Genomic DNA, 24,227 nt, shown 5'->3' with positions numbered 1-24,227 from the left:
GAGCACGAGCACAGATATCGGAGGGAAGCACGCACACGGGGTTCGAGGGAGCAACGGGGAGTTATTGTATTTACAGCCTTTTCACTGTAAATAAAGAGCACTGTTTGCATCGCAGAGTCTGCGTTTTGGGTCCTCCTTTCCCCACATCCCCACGGTCTGCCTGCCAGCCCGTGACAGTTAATCCTACCGTAAAGCAATAAGACAAGGTACGACCTCTCTCATGCTCCTAGGATGTGGGGGTGAACACCCTAGAATGTTACAGACCTCCTAGGATGAGACATTCTTTCAATATGCCACCAACTATATACTTCTACACACAAATGATTACATGCAGCATTCTACCATATGCCAACTTATATCATTAAAAGATTATACTGACTACTAAGTACAATTTTCCTATTAACACGTGTTCTTTTTCAAAGATGGCCTCTTTAATATTCACACCTGGAAGCCACCAGGTATAACCACAGTCTGGTACTGGTGCCAGCAAGTAGAGCCACTGGAGTACAAGAACCTAGCGTTGGGTTAATAAGGTTATGCGGCCTTGCTCATGGGTATTTTAGCAGTGGTTGTTAAGTAAAGTGACAATATTATTCATTCAATTTGGTTGCCAGTATGTTCCCAGCAGTAATAGAACGATTCAAACTGGTGACCCTAGTTCTCTATAGAACCAGAGTAGGAATAACCCAGAAAAGTCGCCTTATGTCATAAGTCTGTTTTAGTGAGAATGGTAACAACATTATAAAACGGAGTGCTGATGCAGTTAGAAGCTGAACAGCATAGGACATGGACACAGTTATGACATATTTAACACAGTAATGTCATTACAGTATGAAGTGCATAAATAAAGTTCATCTGCTTAATTTATTTTGAGATTTTACCTCATGCACCAATGCTCACGATAAGGAATACAGCTTACTAGTTCAACACTGATACCGGGTCAGCATGCACAGGTAACCATGGTGTTGGTATGGTATCACAATTAGAAACAGCTGAATTGCTGTAACGCAAGTTTAAGTAGTTGTTATTTGATTTGCTTCTATAGCATCTGCACAAAGTTTCACAATGATTTGGTATAATTACCGGCTTAATCCAGAGTGCCATAAACAATTACGATCACCTTCTCTGCCTCATCCCACCAGAGTACTTCAGTAAATGGTATGCTAATCTGCATTACGTATACAGCAGGCCAAGGGAAACGATAAGTACAATTAGGTTTGCCTGCCATTACGCATTTGAAGCTTAACTGTGCAGAGGCACACATATAGAAGTACAGTTACCTCATATATTTTAATGTCTCAGGGAATATTAATACCAATACAATGACTGAATCCTGTATAGGAGGTAATATTAACAACTGTAACACTGTTGCTTTATCATGTTTTTTTCTTAATATTGAATGATAACAAACATTTGGGAAAAGTGAAATATTGGAATATGAAATATTATAATATTTAATTTAAACTTGCATTTGAAAAATAAATACAGCTTAATTTCACCTGTTTGCTCATAAGATGCCCACCTGGAGACAACACTGCAGTGAATGCAACGCTAAATCAGTGAAGTACTCTTTGAACATTAGATAACATAGTTCATCACTCACTTTTATAGAAGCACAAACACACACACACACACACACAGAATGTTTTTTTGAGAAGCTGAATTCACTAAGCTCACAGAAACTCTTAAGAAGCTCCTCGCAAATTATGACTTGGGAGTTTTGTTTTACTGTTAGTGTATAAAAGCTTTTACCTCTGAAATGCCAATATGAGTGGCAGGCCTTCTACTGCAGCTGACCATTCTTCAAAACAAAGCGCACGCACACGCACACACACACACACACACACACACAGACAAAAACACAAACACACACACACACAGAACACACAACACACACACACACACACACACACTACACTACACACACACACACACACACACACACAACACACACACACACACCTCTGCCTTTATTTCTCCTCAGTCGCTCAATTTTCACATCCCCTTTACTGGGTCCCTTGACAGTTTAAGTGTTTGTTATTATCCAGGCTTTGAGTGTGTGTCCTGTCTCCCTCTCAGCTTTGTAGCCTGGGGTTTCTGTTTCTGTAATAAGACCTTTGTGTCTATTCCACGTTCACAAAGGTCACTGAGACTTTAGAGAATTAAATACGTCACAATTATTACTCTGAGTTTAGATTGTAGCGATTTGAAAATATTATGTAAAGGAAGAAAAAACCCCAGAAATAATAAATAATAAATTTTCATTCAGTAGCACAACAAAGGAAACAAATCTTTAGAAAACTGTGAGCCCAGCTTTGAAATAAGCACTAATGCATTCTGCAGGCAAGTAAACGCACTAGGACAATAAAAACTGCAGAGTCAGCCATTTCTCTGCCAAAAGCGAGAGTTGAGGCGGCGGTACAGCATGCGTTTGGCATGGTTTTATTCATCTCTATGACAGCAGGGCTACACAAAAACTACTAAGCTGAATTTCATTAAACTTGGTAGAAAGGTGACGAAGAGTAAAAGGAAAGAAATGCATTCATTCGTGTGTGGATCAAGATCATTTTGCTCTGGTCAGGGGAAGCATGTAGTTCTTTCTGAGTATCCTTGTACAGTCATTTTTATTTTATCTGTCTCATTGATGCTGAGAGAAGCTTGCTCAATAAATAATGTTTAGGTATTTCAAATCTGTTAATTAATCATTAGTTACAGTAACAGATATGCAATCAAATGTGAGTAACAACAAATCATGATAAATTAGTTACTTCCTTATTATTAATGGATCATTCCCTAATGTGGGAATGGTCTGGGAATATGCAGAGGGCACCCTTGGAAAAGTTCAAGCATGTGCAGTTCAAAGTGCAGGAGGTATCTGCATGCATTCTCATGTCATGTTTTGCTACCATGAAAGAAAAGTACAGAGAAAGACCAGAACAGAGACATCAAACAAGGTTTTAGTGAGAAAACGCTGCTTCAGAGGATGTCAGGTTTGAAAAAAGGGGACCGCAGTAGGACAGTCTTAAATATTTAAAGCCATAGAAAATGTTTTCATGCTTTTCAAACTGAACACAAGAACCTGACAGAAGAGCATGAGACTGAAAACAGAAAGAAGGAGCTCAGCCCAACTTTGAGGATATCAAACCAATGAGTCCACTGCAGAATGCATCTATTTTATTTAAGATAAAATAGCCTCTATAAGTACTGTACTGCTTTATTCTTGTTGGTTTAATTTACTGTATTGTCGTCTAAGGAGCTTGGAAAAAAAGCATCTGGACTTCACCACCATCCAAGAAGCTTCTTCAGTTCTACTGTCAAATGGTGGAAAGTCCCAGATTTAAGCCCTGTGGGAGTGTCTCCCGGGAGGGACATGGACCCCCCTGCCAGTAACACAATCACATGAGCTAAGGTGTGAAAATGGGTGTGGGTCATAATCAGCCAGGGTTTCGGGTGAGCTCATTGTGAAACCTGGCCCCACCCTATCATGTGATTTCCTGAGGTCAGATGGCCCAGGATGTGAGTGGGCGTTAAGGCGTCTGGGAAGGGATCTCAAAACTGGATTATAGATGGCATAGAGTTGGTGTCGTAAGCCCCGCCTCTTTTTCAAGGTTGTCGGCTCACAGTGGACATAGATGGTTTCTTTCACTCCTCTTTCAAACCATCTGTCCTCTCTGCCCAAAATGTGAACATTGGCGTCCTCGAAAGAGTGTCCTTTATCCTTAAGATGCAGATGGACAGCCGAGTCTTCGAGCAACTTAAAGAAGTCCAGATGCTTTTTTTTTTTTCAAGCTCCTTAGACCACGATGACCTGGATGTCTGAGAACCTTCACAGATTTACTGTATTGTCATTTAAATGTAAAAATATGAAGAAAAAAAAATAACTCGAATGCGGCATGTCTCTTTTAATTTTATACATTAACATTTTCAGAGATTCTTATCATCAAGATAATGTCGTTATAATAAAAACCCTGGCCAATGACCTTTTCTTCCACATTGAAAGAAGAGACTAAAACTAATAAAAAGAGCCAAAGCTTTTATAAATGACACACATTTTCTTAACTGTTTGTCCAATTCTAGGTTTTGGAGCCTATCATAGGTGCACGAGCTCATCACCTTAACCATCAACTGACATTTAAACCTATCTTCAATTTAGAACCACTAATTAAACTGACAGCAGCTCACTGGTGGATTCAAACCGTTCATCTTTTTGCTGCAAAGCATCAATGTTAACCACTACACCACAGTGTCAACCACAATGGTATCAGATTCCTAGGATTCATTACCATTTATTCTTTTTTTCTTTACAAGGCCTAACGAACAGCAAGTGCATTTTAAACAAGTTGAGCATCATGCGCTTTGTCCACATATTGCAGCTGCCTTTCTCACAGTTGGCCTCTTGTTGGCCTGCACGTGTTTCCCTCTTCACCTCTTGTTATTATTCTCTGGCTTTTCTGAGACTCCTCCGTCAGAAAGGATTGCCCTGCCTCTCAGAGCACTTCTTCCTCACTTGATTATTTCCTTGAGCGTTGACCTTTCCTTACGTGTTTGTGCTCACTCTTACCTCTGTTTGACCCTAATTTTTTCTTTTATATTCCATGCGTTCACATGTGCCCATACGCACACACACATACGCACACACAAACGGCCAAAGCAACAGTATGGACTTGCTGTCAGCCCTGTGGCCCAGCAGACTTTAGACAAAATGGCCTTAGGAGCCTTGCACCTCCGTCCAACCATGACATGTTTCAGATTGTCTCTTAAATCTCCTCTGACAGATGGATAGATGTACTACTGCAGCTGTGCCAGTATGAAATCAATCCCTTAAGGAGTCCTGCGAAGGAGTCAGGTCTATGATGGAGGAATATTAGTGAACTTTTAGAGCAGACTTGGTCGTTATTAAACAAGCAAAAATGAAAAAAAATAATAAATTGCTCTTTTATTACAGGCTGGGCTTTAAGGGCTATAGAGAAACGGACAGTATAGGGTTATATGATAGGAACTATTTAAACTATTTATGACATAATTCGTCATACAGTGTATGATGTTCTGCAGGTCTGATTTATAACGTCATGCACACAGTATGTGTGGCAGTAGAATATGCGCTTCATTCACACAGGCAGGTTTTAAGCACAGATGGTGGGTTTAAAAAGTAGTCGCCTGAGACGCTGCTCTGTGTTAACAAGTCATTTTTGCTACAGGGTATGATCTCATCTGGTCTGCACGACACGCACACACACAAATGCGCAGCAGCATGTCAACCAGCCGCTGCTCAGATTAAAATATCTGAGAGCATCTGACACAGCTCTATCAGTCTCTCTATCAAAGCCACTCAACCTCTCTCTCTCTCTCTCTCTCTCGTTTGTGTTGGGTTTATAGTGGTACATGACAGGACTTTCTCTCTCTGTGTAACACCATCTCTTTCTCCTAAGCACATTCTTCATCCATCACTCCCTTTCTTTGTTGTCATTTCTCTCTGCTTCCAACTCTCTACTTCTCTCAAATTCCATCTTTTCATGGTTGGAAGTGCGTGGAATTAGTCTAAGAAGATTTGTAAATTAAGAGGTGTTATCTTAGGAGAGGCCAACTTTGATTGAGGCATAAGCTATATTTTTTTGAAAATGACTGGAGGAAAAAAAGTTAGCTTGTATTGCTGTGGGGGCTTCTTTGAACGCTGAGAATAGTAAAGCTAACTGTGCATTTTGAGCTGTGCTTTGAGATGCAAAGCTGGGAGTTTGAACCTTTTCAACTTAAAGACAAAATTCACATCAGAAATGAAGGCCACTTACATAATTTAGAAAGAATGTACAGTACTGTACAGCGTTATGTAAGCTATCAAGGCTGTTTTAGTACATTAATTAATTAATCCTTCAACAATCCTTAAGATTAAAGGAAACTTGAAAGCATTGTAAAGTCCATTAGTGAATAATAGCTTATGCATCTGGGTCCTCTTTTGATGACTCATGTAGTTGTGATTTAAAAAATAAAATGTGACTTTGCTAATAAAAAAGCAAAAACCATATCAGATTTAATGATAACCATGTTCCAGGAAGTGTGAAAGAGTCTCAGATGTTCAAGCTTTATTTTTGGACATCATGCATTGTGAATAGGACCCCAGGGTCAGAGCTGCACAGTAATGTCCTGTGGGAAACAAACTCTGATTTGTACTGTACCATTGTGTACCTCAACACTGTAAAAAATTGTTTGGCTACCAAGATTATTGGTGACTGCCATTACGTTCTACTCGACTCCCTGCAACTTTGTCGTCTCTAAAACTCAGGTTGCAGGGTCACTGTTGTGACACAGTATAAGAGATACAGTCTAACGCAGGTGGATGTGGACACGATGGCACTTCCAGGTAGCAGCAGTGCTGAAGTCTTATACATCTTACGTTAAATTTGTTTTAGCTATGGTCTTTGTCTGGAGTTGAGTTGAGATTTTCATTTGCACCTCGTATAACCCCACAGTTTCATCAAATGAATTTTGATTCAGGTTGATTTTGAATTGTTATGCCCTGTTACACCTGTCCTCTCCATTATAGGACTGTGCAGCATTTGCATGGTGTTCTTGATGGGCAGCAAGCAATAGTTTTATAATGTGTTTATAAAATGTTCAGCTGAACATCTTGACACAAATCGCCCAGGTAAGGAAATCCCACAAAGTTGATTGTGTTCACATGGACATTGCGTTTTCAGCAGGAGAAACTGCAACGGACTGACTAACAATGGCTCTGACAGCCCATTGTTAGTCAGCGGTGCTAGTTTTGACCATTATGCAAACGAGTGTTTATAAGGTTTGGGAAACCCGCAGTGAGCTGAGATGAAGTCAGAATCAACTTTCTGGATGTTCAGCTGAACATTAAAGGATGCGTCCTTCATTTTTGTATGTTTTGGAAAAAGTATGTAATGAAAATATCCAAAACAAGGGCTGTCTTGCATTATGACCCCTTGAACAGTCATTTAATTCAGTCTCCTTGAACCAGCCGCTTTGAATGTTAACTGTTCACGCCGCTATTATTCACTGCAGTCCTATATGTGCCTCCTATGTAGTCAGCCTCCTTCACCTATTAGTAAGATAGAAAATGTGTTATCATCCATTCTGAACATTGATAAACAAAAAGCAACCCAGACTATAGACGACTCCATGCAAACGTGTGAAATGTAGAAATCTGAGATTTGAAAGTGTATTTTAACACAAACTGTGTTCTTTTCTTTAACCTGATCAAAGTGGTTTCGGTGCTAGTCAAACCAAAAGCAAAAAAACTCAGTACAAACTTTAAATTCAACACGAGACAGGAGGGTCAGGCCTCCAAGTTAAAACTCTTCTGCTGTATAATAAGACCTCAGGGCCTCGTGTAAACACTTGGCCAATGAGGTGGATTTAGAAGGATGTTCCACACTAGCGGTAAAATGATATTTGGTCAATACTTTAAGAGCTGTTTGTTCTTCTAATCTCTCTCTAACTACTGCCACACAGCTCTCACTACATAACTACATACAGCTCTACCTCACTCAGTCAGGATGTCTTTTAGTAAAAGTATTTCAACATGTAAATTTCAGTTATTTTGATGAGCTCATCTTTACCTGTGGAAGGGAATAAAGTCCGACTGATGACAAAAACAAAACAGCGAAAATCCCCTTTGGTTTGTTTCAAGCTAAGTAGGGCACAGAGAGAGTGCATAACATGTGAGTGTTTCTAAGTATATATTCTTTATGCTTTCTACTGGGCCTATTATAAGCCCGGTATTTCATTTTGTGCAGTGCACAAAGTTAAAATTTAAATTTAGTTTAGCGATATTTTCTTCACCCGTCTTTCATCCACAGCTGACCTGAATTGCTTTTTAAAGGGATTCTTACCTTCCTATATGTAGCACCATTTAGAGTAGAATTTAATTTTGCATTAGAGAGCTTGAAAAGGGTTTGTGATGCTTCATGCACATCTATAAATCCCATTTTAAGGTTGTGTATACAGAATTTAGTGGAATACAAATAGACTACTGAGTTTATGATCCCTACTTTAAAGCTGAACATGGAGAATAAACATTCCTACGTAGACTTCATATTCAGCAATCTCATAAACTACGAATGCAATGTCAATTATTGTTTTTGGATTGTAGGTGAGCCTCTGCTCATTGAGTTCTATCAGATGTTTAGACACAGCTTATAGAAGCAAATAAGGTATTGATTTAAGCATTTTTGCCAATTTGTCCTGATGGTTTAAAATACTTCATGGGAAAAAAGCCTGAAAAAAGCTAAATTAAAAAATGAGTAATTTCATCATAAATTCACTAAAAAACTTCACCAGAACTTCAGATTTGTCCGATAGCAATAACAAGGGAAAATATACAACCTGACCCCAGTAAGTAAGACACAAGATGACACAGAATGAAAAGAAGGAGCTAGGGTGGAGATGGGTTGCAAAGTAGCTTGCATCTGCAGGTAGGCTGGCATGTTACAGGTACTAAGCTTGACTTGGAGAAATGACAGACTTATAAAATGCTAAAGTGTACCTTATTAAAAAAAATCTTACCAAGGAAAGCAGAAGGTGATACTGTGCCGTTACTGCGCGAAACCATGACACTAATGCCAGTCTCCACAAATGGAACCGAAAACTCAACAACCTCTGACCTCTCTTCATTAATGGTGAGTGAGCCGATGGCCATGTCTGCCCTGTTGGACACCACCTGTAAAACAGGAGATCTGAAGTTAAACACAAAGAACTATAAAACATTATATACAAGGTAAAAAGAACCAAGAAAAAACAGATTCACTCAAAGCTGATTCAATTTTTAAAAAAAATAATGTTTACTTTTTTGTTGTATACAGATAAAAAGGAATAGACAGAAACAACAGTTTCTCGTAGTCATTGTGCAGGAGAAATGCCATAACTTGGTTCTGTGTAGACCTATCATTTCAGATCAGATCCGCATGTTGTGTCTATTTATATGAGCAACACTATAACAAACTCTAAGTGCTTTTAATGACTTTCACAGCTACTACACACCAAGAAAACCTGATTTAAGCTGATGTCCTGTGGCAAATCTGAAAGAAGTCCATACCCTGGAGGGAAGAAACTCTGTGTTGGCACACAAACAACACCTGTCACTTTCCAGTCACTACCAACTTGTGACTGCTGAGGATAGAAACAAAGATCAATTTGTAAACTGACAGTTTTTGCTTTCCGCCCAGCTTTCTATTCACCACAACAGACCAGAATAGCATCCTCACCAGGTTGTTGTTGTCCTAATTCACTCTCCCCTCACTTGTGAATAAGATTACAGGATACTTCAACTCCTCTAGTTGGGGCAGCGACTCATCTCTAACCTGCAGTGGATACTCCATCATTTTACTTTTAAGAACAATGGCCTCAGATTTGGAACTGTTAATGCTTTGCACTCATTTGCAAACCAAGCTGCAGGTCACCCAGAGAGAACCACATCATCTGCAAAAAGCAGAGCTCCTGAGACAACCAAGTCTGACACCCTCCATCCCCTGACTACTGCTAGAAATTTTGTCCATAAAAATTATGAATAGAATTCTTGAAATGATCGTTCCCGGTGGAGACCGAAAACCCACCAGGAAGAATCTTGACTTTTCCTGGCAAGATCCAACCTCTCACTCTCATCAGAAAATAAGAAAGCAACAAGATGAACAGACTCTATAGGCAGTTATAGCACATAAATTTTACCTCATGCAATGCTCACTTTATCATGTAGGTTTTCCAGCCAAGCACTGGACAGTCACATTAACAGGTGGAATTTTCTTGATCGCTTCTTGGATTAGTTCTTGGAATGTAGCCAGACCAGCTCTTCTTCTTCTGGCAAATGTGTATTTTCAAAAAGCACTAACCAAAATATACCTCTTTGGTCTCAATGGATGGCAGTTGGTAGGATAGAGCTACAATGTTATGCTCTATAACTATCTATAACTAAAACACCTTGAACAAACAGCATAGGGATCCTTTTGCCATGACTTGCAACATGAAGCTGTGCTGTGGTCCTCCTCACAGCTCCTCAGGCAGCTGTAAACGAGGCTCAGGCGGACAGAAGGTGACGAAGTCAGGGGATTCACAGCCCTGTTGGTGTTTCGCCTGGCAGGAAGCAGAGGTTACTTGACTGCAGCAGAGGGACTGTGGAGGTTAGAGGAGCTGGCTGCTGACCAGAAGTTCATTAGTCAGGTCTGGCCTGGCACCAAAAGTCTGTGAAAGACAAAAGGCTCTGCAGTCTCTCAGCAGACACAACGGCGATGCTTTTCATCAGGCTCATAAAGTAGCCTCTAAAATGTTCTTCCTCCTTATTTGTTAAAATCTTAAGCACTGATTGATACATTGTTTCACACAGTTATCAACTGTGAGAAAAAAGCATTGTATGAACTATTTGCATGTACAGCCATTTTTAATCAGTCTTCCATTTTCAAAGGCTGAAAAGTAATTGGACAATTGACTGAAAAGTTGTTCCATCATTTTTCCATGAAGGATTCTCAACTTCTACTATACCACTAATCACCAACTAGGCATTGCAGAAATAATTAAAAATTCTTTGTATTTGGTCTTTTAACTTTTTGCAAGAAACATTAAAAGACCAAATACTGAGCGTTTAACTGGCTGCTTCTGACACTCCCACTTTCGTTAGTGCAGCAACATTCCTCTAATTAGGATTTTAATTTGTTTTAACCTCCTGCAACTGGACAACTTCAGTCACAGTTTAGCAGCTCATTTCCTGGCTGGTGCTGCAAGAGAGGCCAGTGGAACGGTCGGGTTTTAGGTTGGCAAAGGGACCAACATGAAAAACTATCTATTTCATCTTTTTATACTTAGATTAATAATGTTGATATTTACATACAATAAACTCCAATCCATTGATTGTTTTTTTTAACCTAGTAACTTTAACTTTATTGCATTATAATAATCAGTGTTGTTTCAGGAGACCGTGTTGGTAATAAATGATTATCTCCCATGTAAAATGGCATCTTACAGTTACCTCCAGTTTTGTTACTGATGTTGTTCAGATATGTCTGTAATGCAATCACTAATGATTAAATATGGTAAATTACACCTATAAAGATGGTGAAAGATGATAACTGCTACAGACGCAGCAAATCAGCAGCTGCAATAATGAAAGTTTGTGTGATACAGTTAAATCTGAATGATGCAGAGTGTTACATCTTTATTTTTTATTTCTGTTCCTTTTTCACTCCCACATCCACCCTGTTAAAGATTTATGTGTAGATTATCAGTAAAATACTGGCAGCAATGCTGCCGGTGGGTTAGCATTACAGTTCTCCAACTGTTCTCCTATCTCATGCTACTCAAATGATATCATGCTCTGAATTACAGTGCACAGCTGTATTCCTTCAGTTTTTCCCTTCTGTTTGCTTATGAACAACACATTTATATTATATAGCTGTCTTTTCTTACAATTCTACTTAAAAACTTTGTATTTTTTAACTGAAGTCAGTTACAACCCAGCAAGCTCAGATGGCAACATAACAACAACTGCCAGCTATTACTCATCAGTTACCATGTACTGTTATCTATTGCCAATTTTTTGAAAAACATTGCTGGACATTATTGGACAGTCCTCAAAATAAAGTCCAAAGTCAGCTTAATACATGGTGGGTTCAGTTATTTGAGATACAGCCAATACTTTTAACATCGAGAGTGTAACGGTATTCAAAATGTATTGCTGAGCGGAAATATACCCCAGGAAGCATATTGGTGTAAGTATTTGACAGTTTTTTTTACAGCACTATGTTACAGTCTACTATTCGGAGTAAAATCTGCAGATACACTTGATCACAATGATGTTGACTGACTATTCAAATAAATAAAATGTAATGAATTCAAGTGTTTATAACTGTCGCACTGGAATTACTCTGTCTCTTCTCTTTTTTGCTACTTTATACTTATTGGTTAATAGATAAACCTCACAGCCACATTGTGTTCTTCAAAGAAGCACAGATGAGAGTGACCGAAAAGAAAAGAAAAACTCTATGTTCATGCCCTTTATTGCCTATGATATACATACTGAGCAAGTCAACACTCTCTGCATGAGATCAATCAACCTTCTTCGAATAAATCCAGCCAGAAACTGTTCAACCACTAAAGTTTTTTTTTATTGGAAAAATAGATTGTGAAGCCTCTGGAGACCATAAACTTCTCTAAGAGTCTGATAACGCACAGGTTTCGCACTTTTCATAACCTGTCATTAGTTGCTTCTCTGCTTGTCAAACTCAATCATTCCATGGTAATTACTCCATTTAATTCAACTTGTTAATTTCAAGATTTTTGAATACAGCGAGGTCTGAAAGCAACACCTGTGACACTTCTCTTCAGGAAGTGCTTCACTGCTGCATAGACTTCAAGCTGCGAACAAAAATGATTATACTAGGGTGATTCACTGTAAAGGGTGAAGAAAAAAAAATAACTTTAAGAATGCAGGAAATGACTGGCTGATTGAAGGCATTCAGAGAAGAAGGTCATAATATAGGTTCTGATAGAAATGATGAAAAATAGGAAAAACTGCCCAACTATAAAGTCTTTCACTTGAGAAGCAAGGTCACTGAGGTTTGCTGATGTCTGAGGGATTATACGCATTTGTCTTGGTGATATGTAACTTTGACAGGATATGATAGTTGGTTGGTTGGAATAGGATGAAATAGCAGCACAGAGGAGGAAAAGGACAAACAAATAAAAACAGTGCACTGCTGCATATTTTCAACAGAAATGCATATGACAGGTAAAGTAAAAGAAAAAAAAAAAGAGGGTTCATGTGGGCGGAGCTGTCCCTGTGCACATGTGTTTGTCTGCTGCGATAATTAGGCAGCTTAATGAGTTACTTAGCAAAGCTGAGCAAGAGGCAGCTGTAATGCAAGAAAGAAGGCCACCTGCATCTCTGAGGCCTATCTGAGAATGAAGCACAGCATACACAGCCTGTCCTCACAATGTGATCACATAATAATAATATTTAGTCAGGACCAGTAGACTCCACGTTGCATATTTAAAAATTATGCTTACAGGATATGCAAAGCATTGCAGAGTAATCCAATGGTCAATAGGCCTTCAGTGTCTCAAGAAGACACCATGAGTAGGTTTGACCATGGTAAACAAAGGTAGGGGCAAATTACTGGAAAAGCATGAAGGGCAATACTCCATGCTGCTGGGATCACAGTCACGTTTTCATACAACAAATATTAAAGATGTGCTCTTTTAGGAATATCTTTGGAAGCTTAGGAGTGTCAAACATTAATCATTGTTGAGAAGGATTCAGTGCACCACCATACAAATGAGACCCAACAAACCACAAAGCATTGCAGTAGTTTGAGGTCGCCCATCAAGGGGGTGCCACGGACTCTGCACTCGCCTGATCTCCATCCCATCGAACGATTACTGGAAAGTGTGGAAAGCCAAATAGTCCTGGCAATGCACAAATGTTTTTGGAACGTTGTCAAATGGGATAACATGTTACAAGGTACTGCACAGACTTGTGGAGCTCATGCCAAGTCGAGTAAATGCTTATGCAAAACGACATGCAATCTTCAACCTTAGCCACCAGAAATGTATGACTTTTTCCAAAACTGTCTTCATTTGTATGAAATAAAACTGCCCTCACAAAGTCCACACACACAAATACACATAGACTGTGATAATTTGCATTCCCATGTTTAACTCCATGTTAAACCAACTTCATTAATCCAGCCGCCGCAGGGGGGACTGGCATCACAGAAACACCATGGTATCTGCCAAGACACACATGGTCATGTACAAGCAATCTCACAGTCTGCATTGTCCCTCTCTCTCTCTCTCTCTCACACTCACACTTACACACACACTTCTCCAGCACTAATCTTTCTGACAGACTCCCTCCATATTTCCTCGCTCCGTCTTCGATTCAGGTCCAATCCTCTCTCTCAATGGGTCACGTTTTAAAAGGTTTGAAGCAGGATAAAAAGAATTTCACAGGAGCCCTCGAATCAAACCCCTTTTTGTAAACACAACAAAAGAAAGAAAAACAGAGTAGGAAAAATGATAGCAGCACTCTGTACTGGGAAAACGGAGAATTAAAAACATAACTACAATATCTTACTGAGACACACAAAAAAGGGTCATGGTGTGTTTGTGAGCCGGGCTGCGAAATTTTAGAACACACTCCCAGAGGAAATGCTGTGTGCAAGCTGGATCTTTTTGCTACTGAGCACACATTTTTATAAACTTCCACTTTATCTCTCCCACATGCTGCTATTTGCATTCTGTCAGAGAGTGACAAGAGTTAGATACAAGTTATTTACTTGTGCGTTAAATACAAACACCCTTGAACAGAACATAAATAGCTTTGGTAAGGAAAAGAACTGATGGCAAAAATGTAGTACAAATTTATACTTTTCTTTTTTCATGCAAGAGTTAAACAAAACAAAATATTATGCTTTGTTTTAAACAAATAAGGGATCAAATTTATTCATTTCAACAAGGAGAAACCAAGCACACAGCTGTCACTCAGAAAACTCGGGTTCTTATGCTTATGAAACAACATATAAAACTCCTAAATTATCACGATGAAGATTATTGACTCAGTATCATGCCTACTGTTACAGGTAGCAGTGTGGTCCTAACCTGAATAAGAGACAAATGAGTGGATAAATGCATAGATGGGCCAGCTTATTCTAGTGTCTATCACTGTGTAATTTTAGTCAACACCCTGTAATCAGAAGCATGTCATCTATATGCTGGTTGAGTCAGTCCTCTGCTTAGACCATAAAAACCTCGGTGTCTCCTAAATGTAGAGATGTTTACAACAGCAGTGCCTGTTTCCTGTTGTCCTGCTAGGCTGGCTCCACCTTTTACACAGATGTCGAACCAACATTGTGAAAAGATCTCCTGCCGACTTAACGGCAGCGCAACATTGCCCACATCCCCCTTGGTCCTACAAATAACAGGCAGCATACAAGAGGTTTCGAAGGCTTACCTCTCCCACCATGCCGTTCCACTCCCCGTCAATGTTTTTCCCATGCCTCCCATTTGTCACCAGGTAAAGGTCATAGGTGAAGCCTACAATCTTGGCGAGGCGCTTTAGTACATCGATGCAGAACCCTTTACAGCAGTGCTTCATGGGTCTAACACCATCCACCACCAAACTGAGGAGATGATGAGAGAAAGGTGACATAGTTAAAACACTCTCTTAAAAACATGTTGTAAGTTTGTTTTTCAGGTCACTTTGATCTAAACAAGGTTCTTGTCTGTTAAAGAAATTGAAAGTGAAAGAAGTGAGGTTCTTGGGAGTGAGAAAATGAGCATATGTTCTCCCCCTGAGGTGCTCATAACGGAGGAAGAACTAAAAGCTGAGGAAGGCGAGGAAGGTGTGAATTATTATCGAGGGACTGTGAGTGGATCGATACTGACAGTTTGGCTGTTGTGTATGGGGAAGCAACGCTCGACAGGTCAGACAGTTCAGGAGGAAAAAGTGTTGCATTATTAAAATGGAAATAAACTCATTTTTTGCACTTATTTCTAATTTAAGGAAACAAATTTCCTGCAAAGACCTTCAAATGTCTCCCTTCTCCCTTGCTTCATACAGCAAACACTTTACCAAAGCACCATGCACATCTATATGGACATATGGGAATCCAAGTACATTTAGATGACTATCAGTCAAGTGGCTTCTGTGCCCTCCATCAGCTCTTTACAGCTCGTGGCCATTTGATGGTCCTTCAGTCACTTAGCTATGGCCCCCTCTTGGCTCTGTTCTCTAACAATGCAGAATGTGCATTTGGCAGTCTTAACTGACAAAACAAGGTCAAACCCACAAGATTGAAATATTTAACTCCTCTTTACGTTTGTATAGATTATAAAATTATTATTAAAGAAACTGTTAAAATATGTTTGAATAGAATGATCATGTGAAATCTAAATGGTTTTGTTTGTTTATTTTTTTAGAAAGTCAGTATTTGGTATGATTGTCTTTACTCTTCAACACTTCCTGAGCTCTTTTAGGCAAACTTTCACATAATTGCTTTCTTCAGGAATTGTTCTTCAGGCTTCTTGAAGGACATTTAAAGCTCTTCTTTGGACACTGCTAATGTTTGTCCTGTTATCTGTCAAAATGACCCTACATTGCTTCAATAACGTTGAGATCCAGGCTCTAGGGCAGGGATGTCCACCTCCAGGCCTCGAGGGCCAGTGTCCTGCAGGTTTTAGACATCACCCTGGGTCAACAGACCTGAATCAAATGATTAGTTCATTACAGGCCTCTGGAGAACTTAAAGACATGTTGAGGAGGTCATTTAGCCTTTTAAATCAGCTGTGTTGGATCAAGGACACATCTAAAACCTGCAGGACACCGGCCCTTGAGGCCTGGAGGTGGACATCCCTGCTCTAGGGAGACCATTCAATGGCTCATAGTGTCCCACTGTGTGTTTTTCTATACAGGTATGTGTTTGAAGCACTGGCAGTCATTTTGGCATCATCGTCATACTGAAAAATCAAGCTGTGGCCAATCAGATGCCTTCCAGATGGCCCTGCATGGCGGATCAAAATTTGCTGGCACTTTACTGCATTGATAACTCCATCAATTTTTACAAGATCCCCAAAACCACTGACTGAAATGTAGCTCCAAACTATAGTTTAGCTTCCGCGTGTTTTGATCTTGGCTGTAGACACTCAGAGTTGTATCTCTCTCCTAACTTCCTCCAAAACAAATTGACAATTTGAACTGAAACTTTTTTTGTCAGTAATTTTGTGTCAGCATTCCTCACCCTTGCTTATGAATGGCTTCTTGACAATCACCCTTCCATTTCTGATTAGGCTACTATGTGAATCATGTCGAGATGCATTTCTTAGGTCCTGTCTCAGATCTTTGTTGAATCTTTCTTCCCTATTTCTTAAACACATGACATTCAGGCACTGTTCATCTGCTGTATATTTTCTGTACTCTGTGATTCATTGGTCACTGTTCCTCTGGTCAAGTACAATGACTGAATATCTACAGTTCTGTTGCTCAAGATCCTTTTACAGTACAGTTCATTTTTTGTGCATGTTATTTTTCAAGGCATTTTACAGGAGCGATGTGACACTGAAAAAGGACAAGTAACATGTTGAGAAAAATACAGTTGCATTTTAGTGCCTGCTTGTGCTCAGGTATTTTTTGTGTGTGTTTATTTTAAAAACTGAGCAAACAACCGTGACCTTGGTGGTGATCACAGGAGAAAATAAAAGGAAAAACAACTTCGCAAACACAGTGCAGCAGATCAAGGGAGCTGTGACAGGTGAAGAAAAACGATAGCAAATCAGCCAAACAGAAAATGCTTACATGTGTAATTAAAAAAAGAAAAATGAGAGCAAGAAGCAAGTATAGAAATGCATATAATGGAAAGTAATAAAAAGAAGTGGGCTGATTAGTAAAGGAGCAAACTTGACTCTCAGCCAAAATAATTGATGAAGGATGAACTTGTTATCTCTCTGTTGGCCAAATCATATACAGTACTGGCAGGAAGGAAGCTTATCTGGGGTAGACAAGGGGTGCAGAACACACACACACACACACACACACACACACACACACAGTTAGAGACATGTCCAATTTCTGCAGGACAAGAACAGATTAACCTGCCTTTACTTTGCTTCTTCCATCATACTTCTATTAAAAAGCTGTAAGAAATCCATGTTTCTTTCAACACGCTTTTATCTGATGTCAACTAACTTCATATATATACACACACAGATAGAGAGACAGAGACATAAATGTATTTTCTCAAATTCAGCCAAAATAATTCAGCTGTTTTCTATTCTTTAATCTACTGGTCGCAGAAGGTAAGCCTTTCTTTAAACCTTTTTCTGTATGTACACTCCACCTGGAAACGATAACGATTTACTGTCCTGTTCTTTGATGTGTGGCCAGATAGCTCAATTTTACAATGGATTAAGGCAAAGGTCCTTGTGGTTTCAGGATGGTCTTTATCTAACAACTTTTTGAAACTTCTTTCCCACTCTCTACTACCGTTTGCCAGCTGATAAGAGCTCAGAGAAAATAACACAAGGAGAAAACACATATTATGTACTGAAGCACCTCTTGTTGTAACAATCTTGATGTATTTGCTGATAGAAAATTGGGGTATCTTCTGTTTCTTTCAGCTTATGGCCAAACAACAGGTCATCTTGCCTTGCTACCTATTTCAAATTGTTACAAAAACATATTGCAACTCTATTTCTATTTGTTTTCACAGCAATTACTTTGTTTTTCATATTTTTGCGTATACCTATGGTGGTTCTTGGAGGTCAAACAAGAACAAGAGCCAGCAAATGGGAAAAAACATCAAAAGCTAAAAATAAATAAATAAACGGATAAACAAAAGGACTCAGTTAACACAACAGAAGTGAGTTTGAGGAGAAAATAATATGATGGGGAAAAAACTAACTGCAAACATATATCATCAGTATTATTTGAATTATGCAAAAAGAACAGAATATTCTTGCATTTTTTTTCTCGCTCACAACACCAACAAACCTTATTCTTTGAAGTGCAATCTGTTGCATGTTTCAGCTTCTGCAGCTGTTTTGTGATGCTGTTGTCTTTTTAACTTCTATTTTTTGTATGCTTTTGCAATATTTTCCTATTTGCTGATGTTGTTGTAAGTTGCAGTGCACCTGACGTCTCAGGGCCACCGTACATCCCTTAAATATGATCTCTCTCTGTGAGCCAAACCAAAGGTTTCACCCCTGCAGTGATGATGTCAGACGTGCACATTTTCAGGCTAAAGATGGATTTTTGGATGCTATGAATAACCATTTAATTTGTGGAGTTTTTAGAAGTGTTTTTTAGTTGTGTTTATTGTTTAGAAGATTGCTTTTCTGTACATAAATCATATGAACTAAAATACCATCTCAACCAGTTTTTATACATGCATGAAACCCAAACATTTTGACATTACCAGCTAGAGCAGCGTATGAGAATGTAAATGACAGATTGTACATTAAATGGTGTTTAACTGAGCAATTATGCATGTCTTGTTCATACCCATGAGAGAACAGCACATTACATTTTTTAACAAAATCACAGTGATCTGATGTTTCCTCATTCCTAGCTACCAGTAGGAAAACTGAGCCCAGAGTCGAATATATTCCCTCTACTTGTGAGGAACGGCAATTCCAAATGTTCTCCTGATCTCATGTGGAGTTGATGTGTGTTAACAGCTAGACACTTGAATAATTGAATATTTTTTTGCAATGCAATGAATGGATTATTTGATGTTTTCACTTCTCTGTTCGTCCATCCAGGGGTGGTGGCTGTGAATTACCTGGAGTTAACGGGCATGCGGCAGGGTACAGAGTCCCGGATGCAGGAGCCAGTGCCTGGGTCAGCAGGTTCCACTATGACAAAGGGCCTCTCCTCCAATGTGACCACTCGAAGATGTTGGGAGTCATCCAGGGGCTTCAAGAAAGAGCCATAGCGAGACCAGGGGTGATACCTTAGTCGCAGGTGTCCATTCTCCCACCAGCCAACCTGTAGAGCATTCAAACCCACAATCAGCTAATTTCAGGACATGTAGCTGCAAACATCTGGTCACTTCTATATTTGTATGTTGGTTTAAAATATAGTGCAATATAATTAGAAAATGTTTAAGTTCCTTGTTCACGTCATCTCTAAGACTGAGACTGGGTGCCTTATGTTGAAAACTCATTTCAAGCAGCTGGTATAAAGACACTGCTACAGCTAATGACAAAAACTGAGAGTTCAAGCTTGGACTGATTGAGAAAAGCTTTGCCTTCCAGGTTTGCTCCTTCTTTGCCAGCATTAATGCTGACCCCGCATCAAATGAGCCTCTTCATCTCATGCTTTATTTTACCACAGTGTCTCTGGTAAACAAGAACCAATGTTAATCCCACTTTTCCACAGTTTTTCCTTTTGCCTTGTATATTCGCACATACATGGAAACTGAGCGTCAGCTGAAGGTTGAGGAGGCCGACAGAACATCATATTCAAAAAGCAGAGCTTCTCAAACCAGACGCCCTGCTTACACCGTTTACTTTCTCATATCCCATCTCTAAAGATTATTGTGTAGTTCAAATAGAGCTGGAAACACAGGTCATCTATGACAAAATGCAACCATTTCTGACTTTGTGTGAATGACACAGTAAAGTCTGTTTTAAAAATCAGGGCATGTCCGATGTATTATATTTCCCTCCAGTCTTTGGATGCACAAAGTAGCTATTCAGAAGTAGCTAGTGCTTATCTGCCATTGTTCATGTTAGTTGAGTTGTTACTTGCAGTCAGTTGAATAGTGTCTGTATACATTTGTGCTGTCATTATGAACTGAATTTTATAACAGAGTTTGAAACTGTATTCGTGCTACTATCCTGTGTGCATCCATTGTAGGGCTGTGAGATATGACCAAAATCTCATATCCATATAAGAATTCTATCGTCCCAACGATATAAATCACAAAAATGTAACATTTTCTGTAAATTCTGTGACTCTCGGGCAGCTCGACTTGCAGGAAGTGTTTCCAGCTGCGTGTCATGTGGAGTCAAGTGTTTTAACAGATGCATGAAACTATACATTTTTAGACATAAGTTGGAAAGGCCACCGTTTTCTTTGTGAGTATTTATTACACGGCGTGCTGCGGGGAAAAGCCTGTTCTAACGTTTGAGTCTAAGGTTTATTTTTTAGCACCTGGCGGCTCTTTTTTAATTCTCATCCGTAAATAATCTGCTCTTTCACGTGATTCAGTTTATTTTGAAAAGTCTCAACAGGATCTTGAGCTTTATTGTGAAAGGTTTATGTGGAACATAAACAAGCGGACACGCGATGGTGTTATTGTCGTTGTTGCTAACCACAACACATAAAAACAGGCGCTTGTCCGTCTGTAGTGTGGTTATATTAAATATAAGAGAAAGAGAGAACTTCAAAATTAATATAGCCACTACAGTCACCATCAAAACGATGAAAAAATATTGCCGTAAACAGTTTATTTTGTGACACCACGAAACAAACGATAGCATAAAATGAAACGATAGACGTTTTTATATTGTCATCCGATATATATCCTTATATCGAACAGCCCTAATCCATTGAGTGTGTGAGCCCAGTGTCTATATTTTAAATGCAGCATTTCAAATAAAAAATAATATTTCAAATCAGATAATTTATAAACAAAGACAAAGTTAGTTCATTTTGTCAATAACGGGCCTTTTATCACAAACCAAAAATGTTATCTGTGTCTCTGATTTGAATTTCTGTACCCTTTCCATAGAGAAACACTTTTTTTTTCTTTTTTTTTCTCCTTGGAAGTTTTACAAAAGCTACAGCTTGTATCAATGTCTAAATTGAATTTGCTTTGAAGATAATCTTTAGAAGGATAAATTCTGTGTATTAATTTATAAGAAATATCTTTAATTTTGTTGGTAATTAAAAACTGATTAGGGAGTCTCCAAACTTCGTTCCTGGTTATGGTACTCTGAAATAAAGATCTGATAGATTTATTGTTGTCTTTAGATTGCTTTGAAAAGCAAATCTTGCCAACAAAAGTTTGTATGGGAGATGCCAACAGCCTGTGGAATGAAGTGATATTAGGTTGATTCTTAAACAGCATACAAACCCCTGATGGTATTGAGCCAAATACTTTTGTATAATCATGACGATTTATAGCTAAACTAAACAAAATTCTTCATAGGAGAAAAGCGTGCCATTTGAATCAAATAGTTGGTTGACTAAAATAATGTTATTCCTAAACCAACTATCTAAGAAGAGAGATTTTCTTTTAAATAAAACATCCTTGTTATTCCAGATATAATAACTGTGTGGACTAAAGTTATGCTTGTAAATAAGAGTCCATGCTAAAAAAGCTTGGCGATGAAAAGCAGAGATTTTTATAGGGATTTTATCAATATCAATATCAAAATTACAAAATTTAAAATTTAAATTTAAAAAAATAATATTTCAAATCAGATCATTTATAAACAAAGACAAAGTTAGTTCATTTCGTCAATAACGGGCCTTTTATCACAAACCAAAAATGTTATCTGTGTCTCTGATTTGAATTTCTGAACTCTTTCCATAGAAAAACACTTGAAAAACCTGCACTTACACCATATCAGTAGTTGGTACATTGCTCCAGCCCTCATTGGGTCATCTTATATTATGTGCACTTATAACACCATCACATACAGTTGCCATTGTGACTATGCCCTGCTCAACTTCATCGCCTCCTCATCGCTGTTTGAGGCACCTTTTTCATAACATAACACTTCAGACATTTCTTCAGACAATGTCTACCAGTCACTGCACCCAAAATGCTTTGCAGGATCGATCATCATACAGAACATTGATTTTCGACCCTTCTCTTGTCAATAATTTGACAATAATCCCACCACTTCTTACTTTTTTACCCACCACTTTTTTCGCAAGCGAGCCCAAGAGGAGGAGCTTTTAAAATCAATATTTAGAATATTTGATTTTCTTTATATTTTTACTTCTGCTTACTCTCACACACACAAACACACACAGACACAGCTCATTGTAACACTGCGTGTCTTCTGTTTACTATAAAACAAACCACTGCTGCTGCAGCTGCGAAGATAATACACATCACTATCTGAGCACCAGAGGACCCTTTTCATTCAAAGACCAAACACTCAAACGCTCAGTGATGAGAGTAGCAATTGCAAAGATTGTTTCAGGCCAACTCATTGTTACAACAGTCGGTTTTTACTAAGTAGCAAAGCACATTCAATTACAAGACTATAAATATTCTTAAAATAAGAGCTGCCTATGAGTTTACATCAATATGAGTAAATCTGGCAATAAATAAATTAGGTTTTAGTTCATTTGTGGAAGTTATTTTTGACTCTTTGGTCCTACCATCAGTTTTATTATTGTTTATATGTTTGGTTAAATGGTCACTGTCCTGAATTCTGTTCCTTTTCCAAGTGATGTTTCTCAGTCATGAAAACTTCCAAACTTCTTAAAAAAAAAGTCATCTTCTAGCGTTAGTTAAAACCCCTACTCCAATGTTTTAAAGAGGCAGATGTAGATGGATTTTTTACACAAAGACAAAAATTATTCTAACAAAAACAGTAAGAATACATGCAACCTTTTTTTCAACAGTAGCCTCAAAACCATTCACTGAATGTCAGCTCCACAACCACTATTAAGTGATGTCTGGCTGTATTTTACTCTGCTGGTCTGTTATGTGTGCACAACAGCTGCAAATTGTAGTAATCAAGCTCTCCAAGCAAAACCTCTCATAAAGCTGCAGAGACAATTCTAAAAGCATTATAAATTATGGTGTCGACATCATGAAGCTTGAGTAAAGAGTGATTTAATTAAATATATTCTGATACACAGAGATCAAAACAAGACATCAAGATGGGAGCATTCAGTCTCTAGATCCGGCTATAAAAAGTCTGTGTCTATATCTGACTCAAACAGGAGTTGCTGTATTTTAAATTCTCATTAAATATAAAAAAAGGCTTTTGGTAAGAACAGGTAAGTATTGATGAGCAGAGACGTGGAGACTAAAAAGTTCTGAGGCTGTGGCCTTGAGATTTTAAAGGGGAACAATGGCACAAAAAAAATCAGTGAACTCCAAAACTGTAGGTTTGTTGTTTTTTTGTTTTTTTAAACTTAGATAAAATCATACCTACATTGCAGCTTTTTTAGTGATGCAATCTAATACATGCATCACCTGTGCTGACATTATCGATCGCTGGTTAGTCTAACCAAAATGCTTTAAATGGTTTTCTTATTGTCGCCACACTTAGTCTGCATATTATTTTAATAACTTGCATTTGTTTTTAAAACCTAATTTGATTTTCCTATCCTCCATAGGTGGCTGGGAGTGTACACTGTGTACAAGTCCACTCTGAAAGCCTGGTCTCTCGCAAAGTACCTTCTGAATCACTGTAATCGATCCACATCTCTTATCAAGTCCACAGTGCACTTACATTGTGATCCCTCTGTGTTGTGAGGTTGTAAAACTCTTATTACACTTTTAAACTCAACTGAAATTGGATTAGGACTTGTGTGGTTTAAGAGTATAGCTCTCTTATCAGATTGATTAAAAAGGTAGTCATCTTTCTTATTTTATTTGCTCATTGATCCTCTGTAAACTTCAATGTTTACGCTTCTCTCAAAGAACAAACAAATGCAATACGACTTGCTGTTGTGTTGCATCACATAACAGCCAACTTCATAAAATTTACAGAACAAGATTTTCAAATCCTCATGTGAAATAAGGCTTTGC

The 24,227-nt window shown here is 38.5% G+C and overlaps 1 protein-coding gene across 1 annotated transcript in view; it reads right to left on the bottom strand.

Moving 5' to 3' along the window:
* Window positions 1-24,227, bottom strand: part of grin2da (glutamate receptor, ionotropic, N-methyl D-aspartate 2D, a) — a 237,814-nt gene that overhangs the window by 46,887 nt on the left and 166,700 nt on the right. The window contains exons 8-10 of the mRNA XM_005933743.2: window positions 19,281-19,486; window positions 14,957-15,125; window positions 8,527-8,680 (exon numbers count right to left, since the gene is read on the bottom strand). Coding sequence (XP_005933805.1) covers window positions 8,527-8,680; window positions 14,957-15,125; window positions 19,281-19,486 — 529 coding nt within the window. The remainder of the gene's footprint in view (window positions 1-8,526; window positions 8,681-14,956; window positions 15,126-19,280; window positions 19,487-24,227) is intronic.

This window comes from Haplochromis burtoni, unplaced genomic scaffold, assembly GCF_018398535.1.
Source record: "Haplochromis burtoni strain Fernald_Lab_line unplaced genomic scaffold, NCSU_Asbu1 Contig_168, whole genome shotgun sequence".
NCBI classification, from domain to species: domain Eukaryota; kingdom Metazoa; phylum Chordata; class Actinopteri; order Cichliformes; family Cichlidae; genus Haplochromis; species Haplochromis burtoni.
The sequence above is the reverse complement of the archived record's forward strand: the minus strand, read 5'-3'. Positions and strand labels throughout refer to the sequence as shown.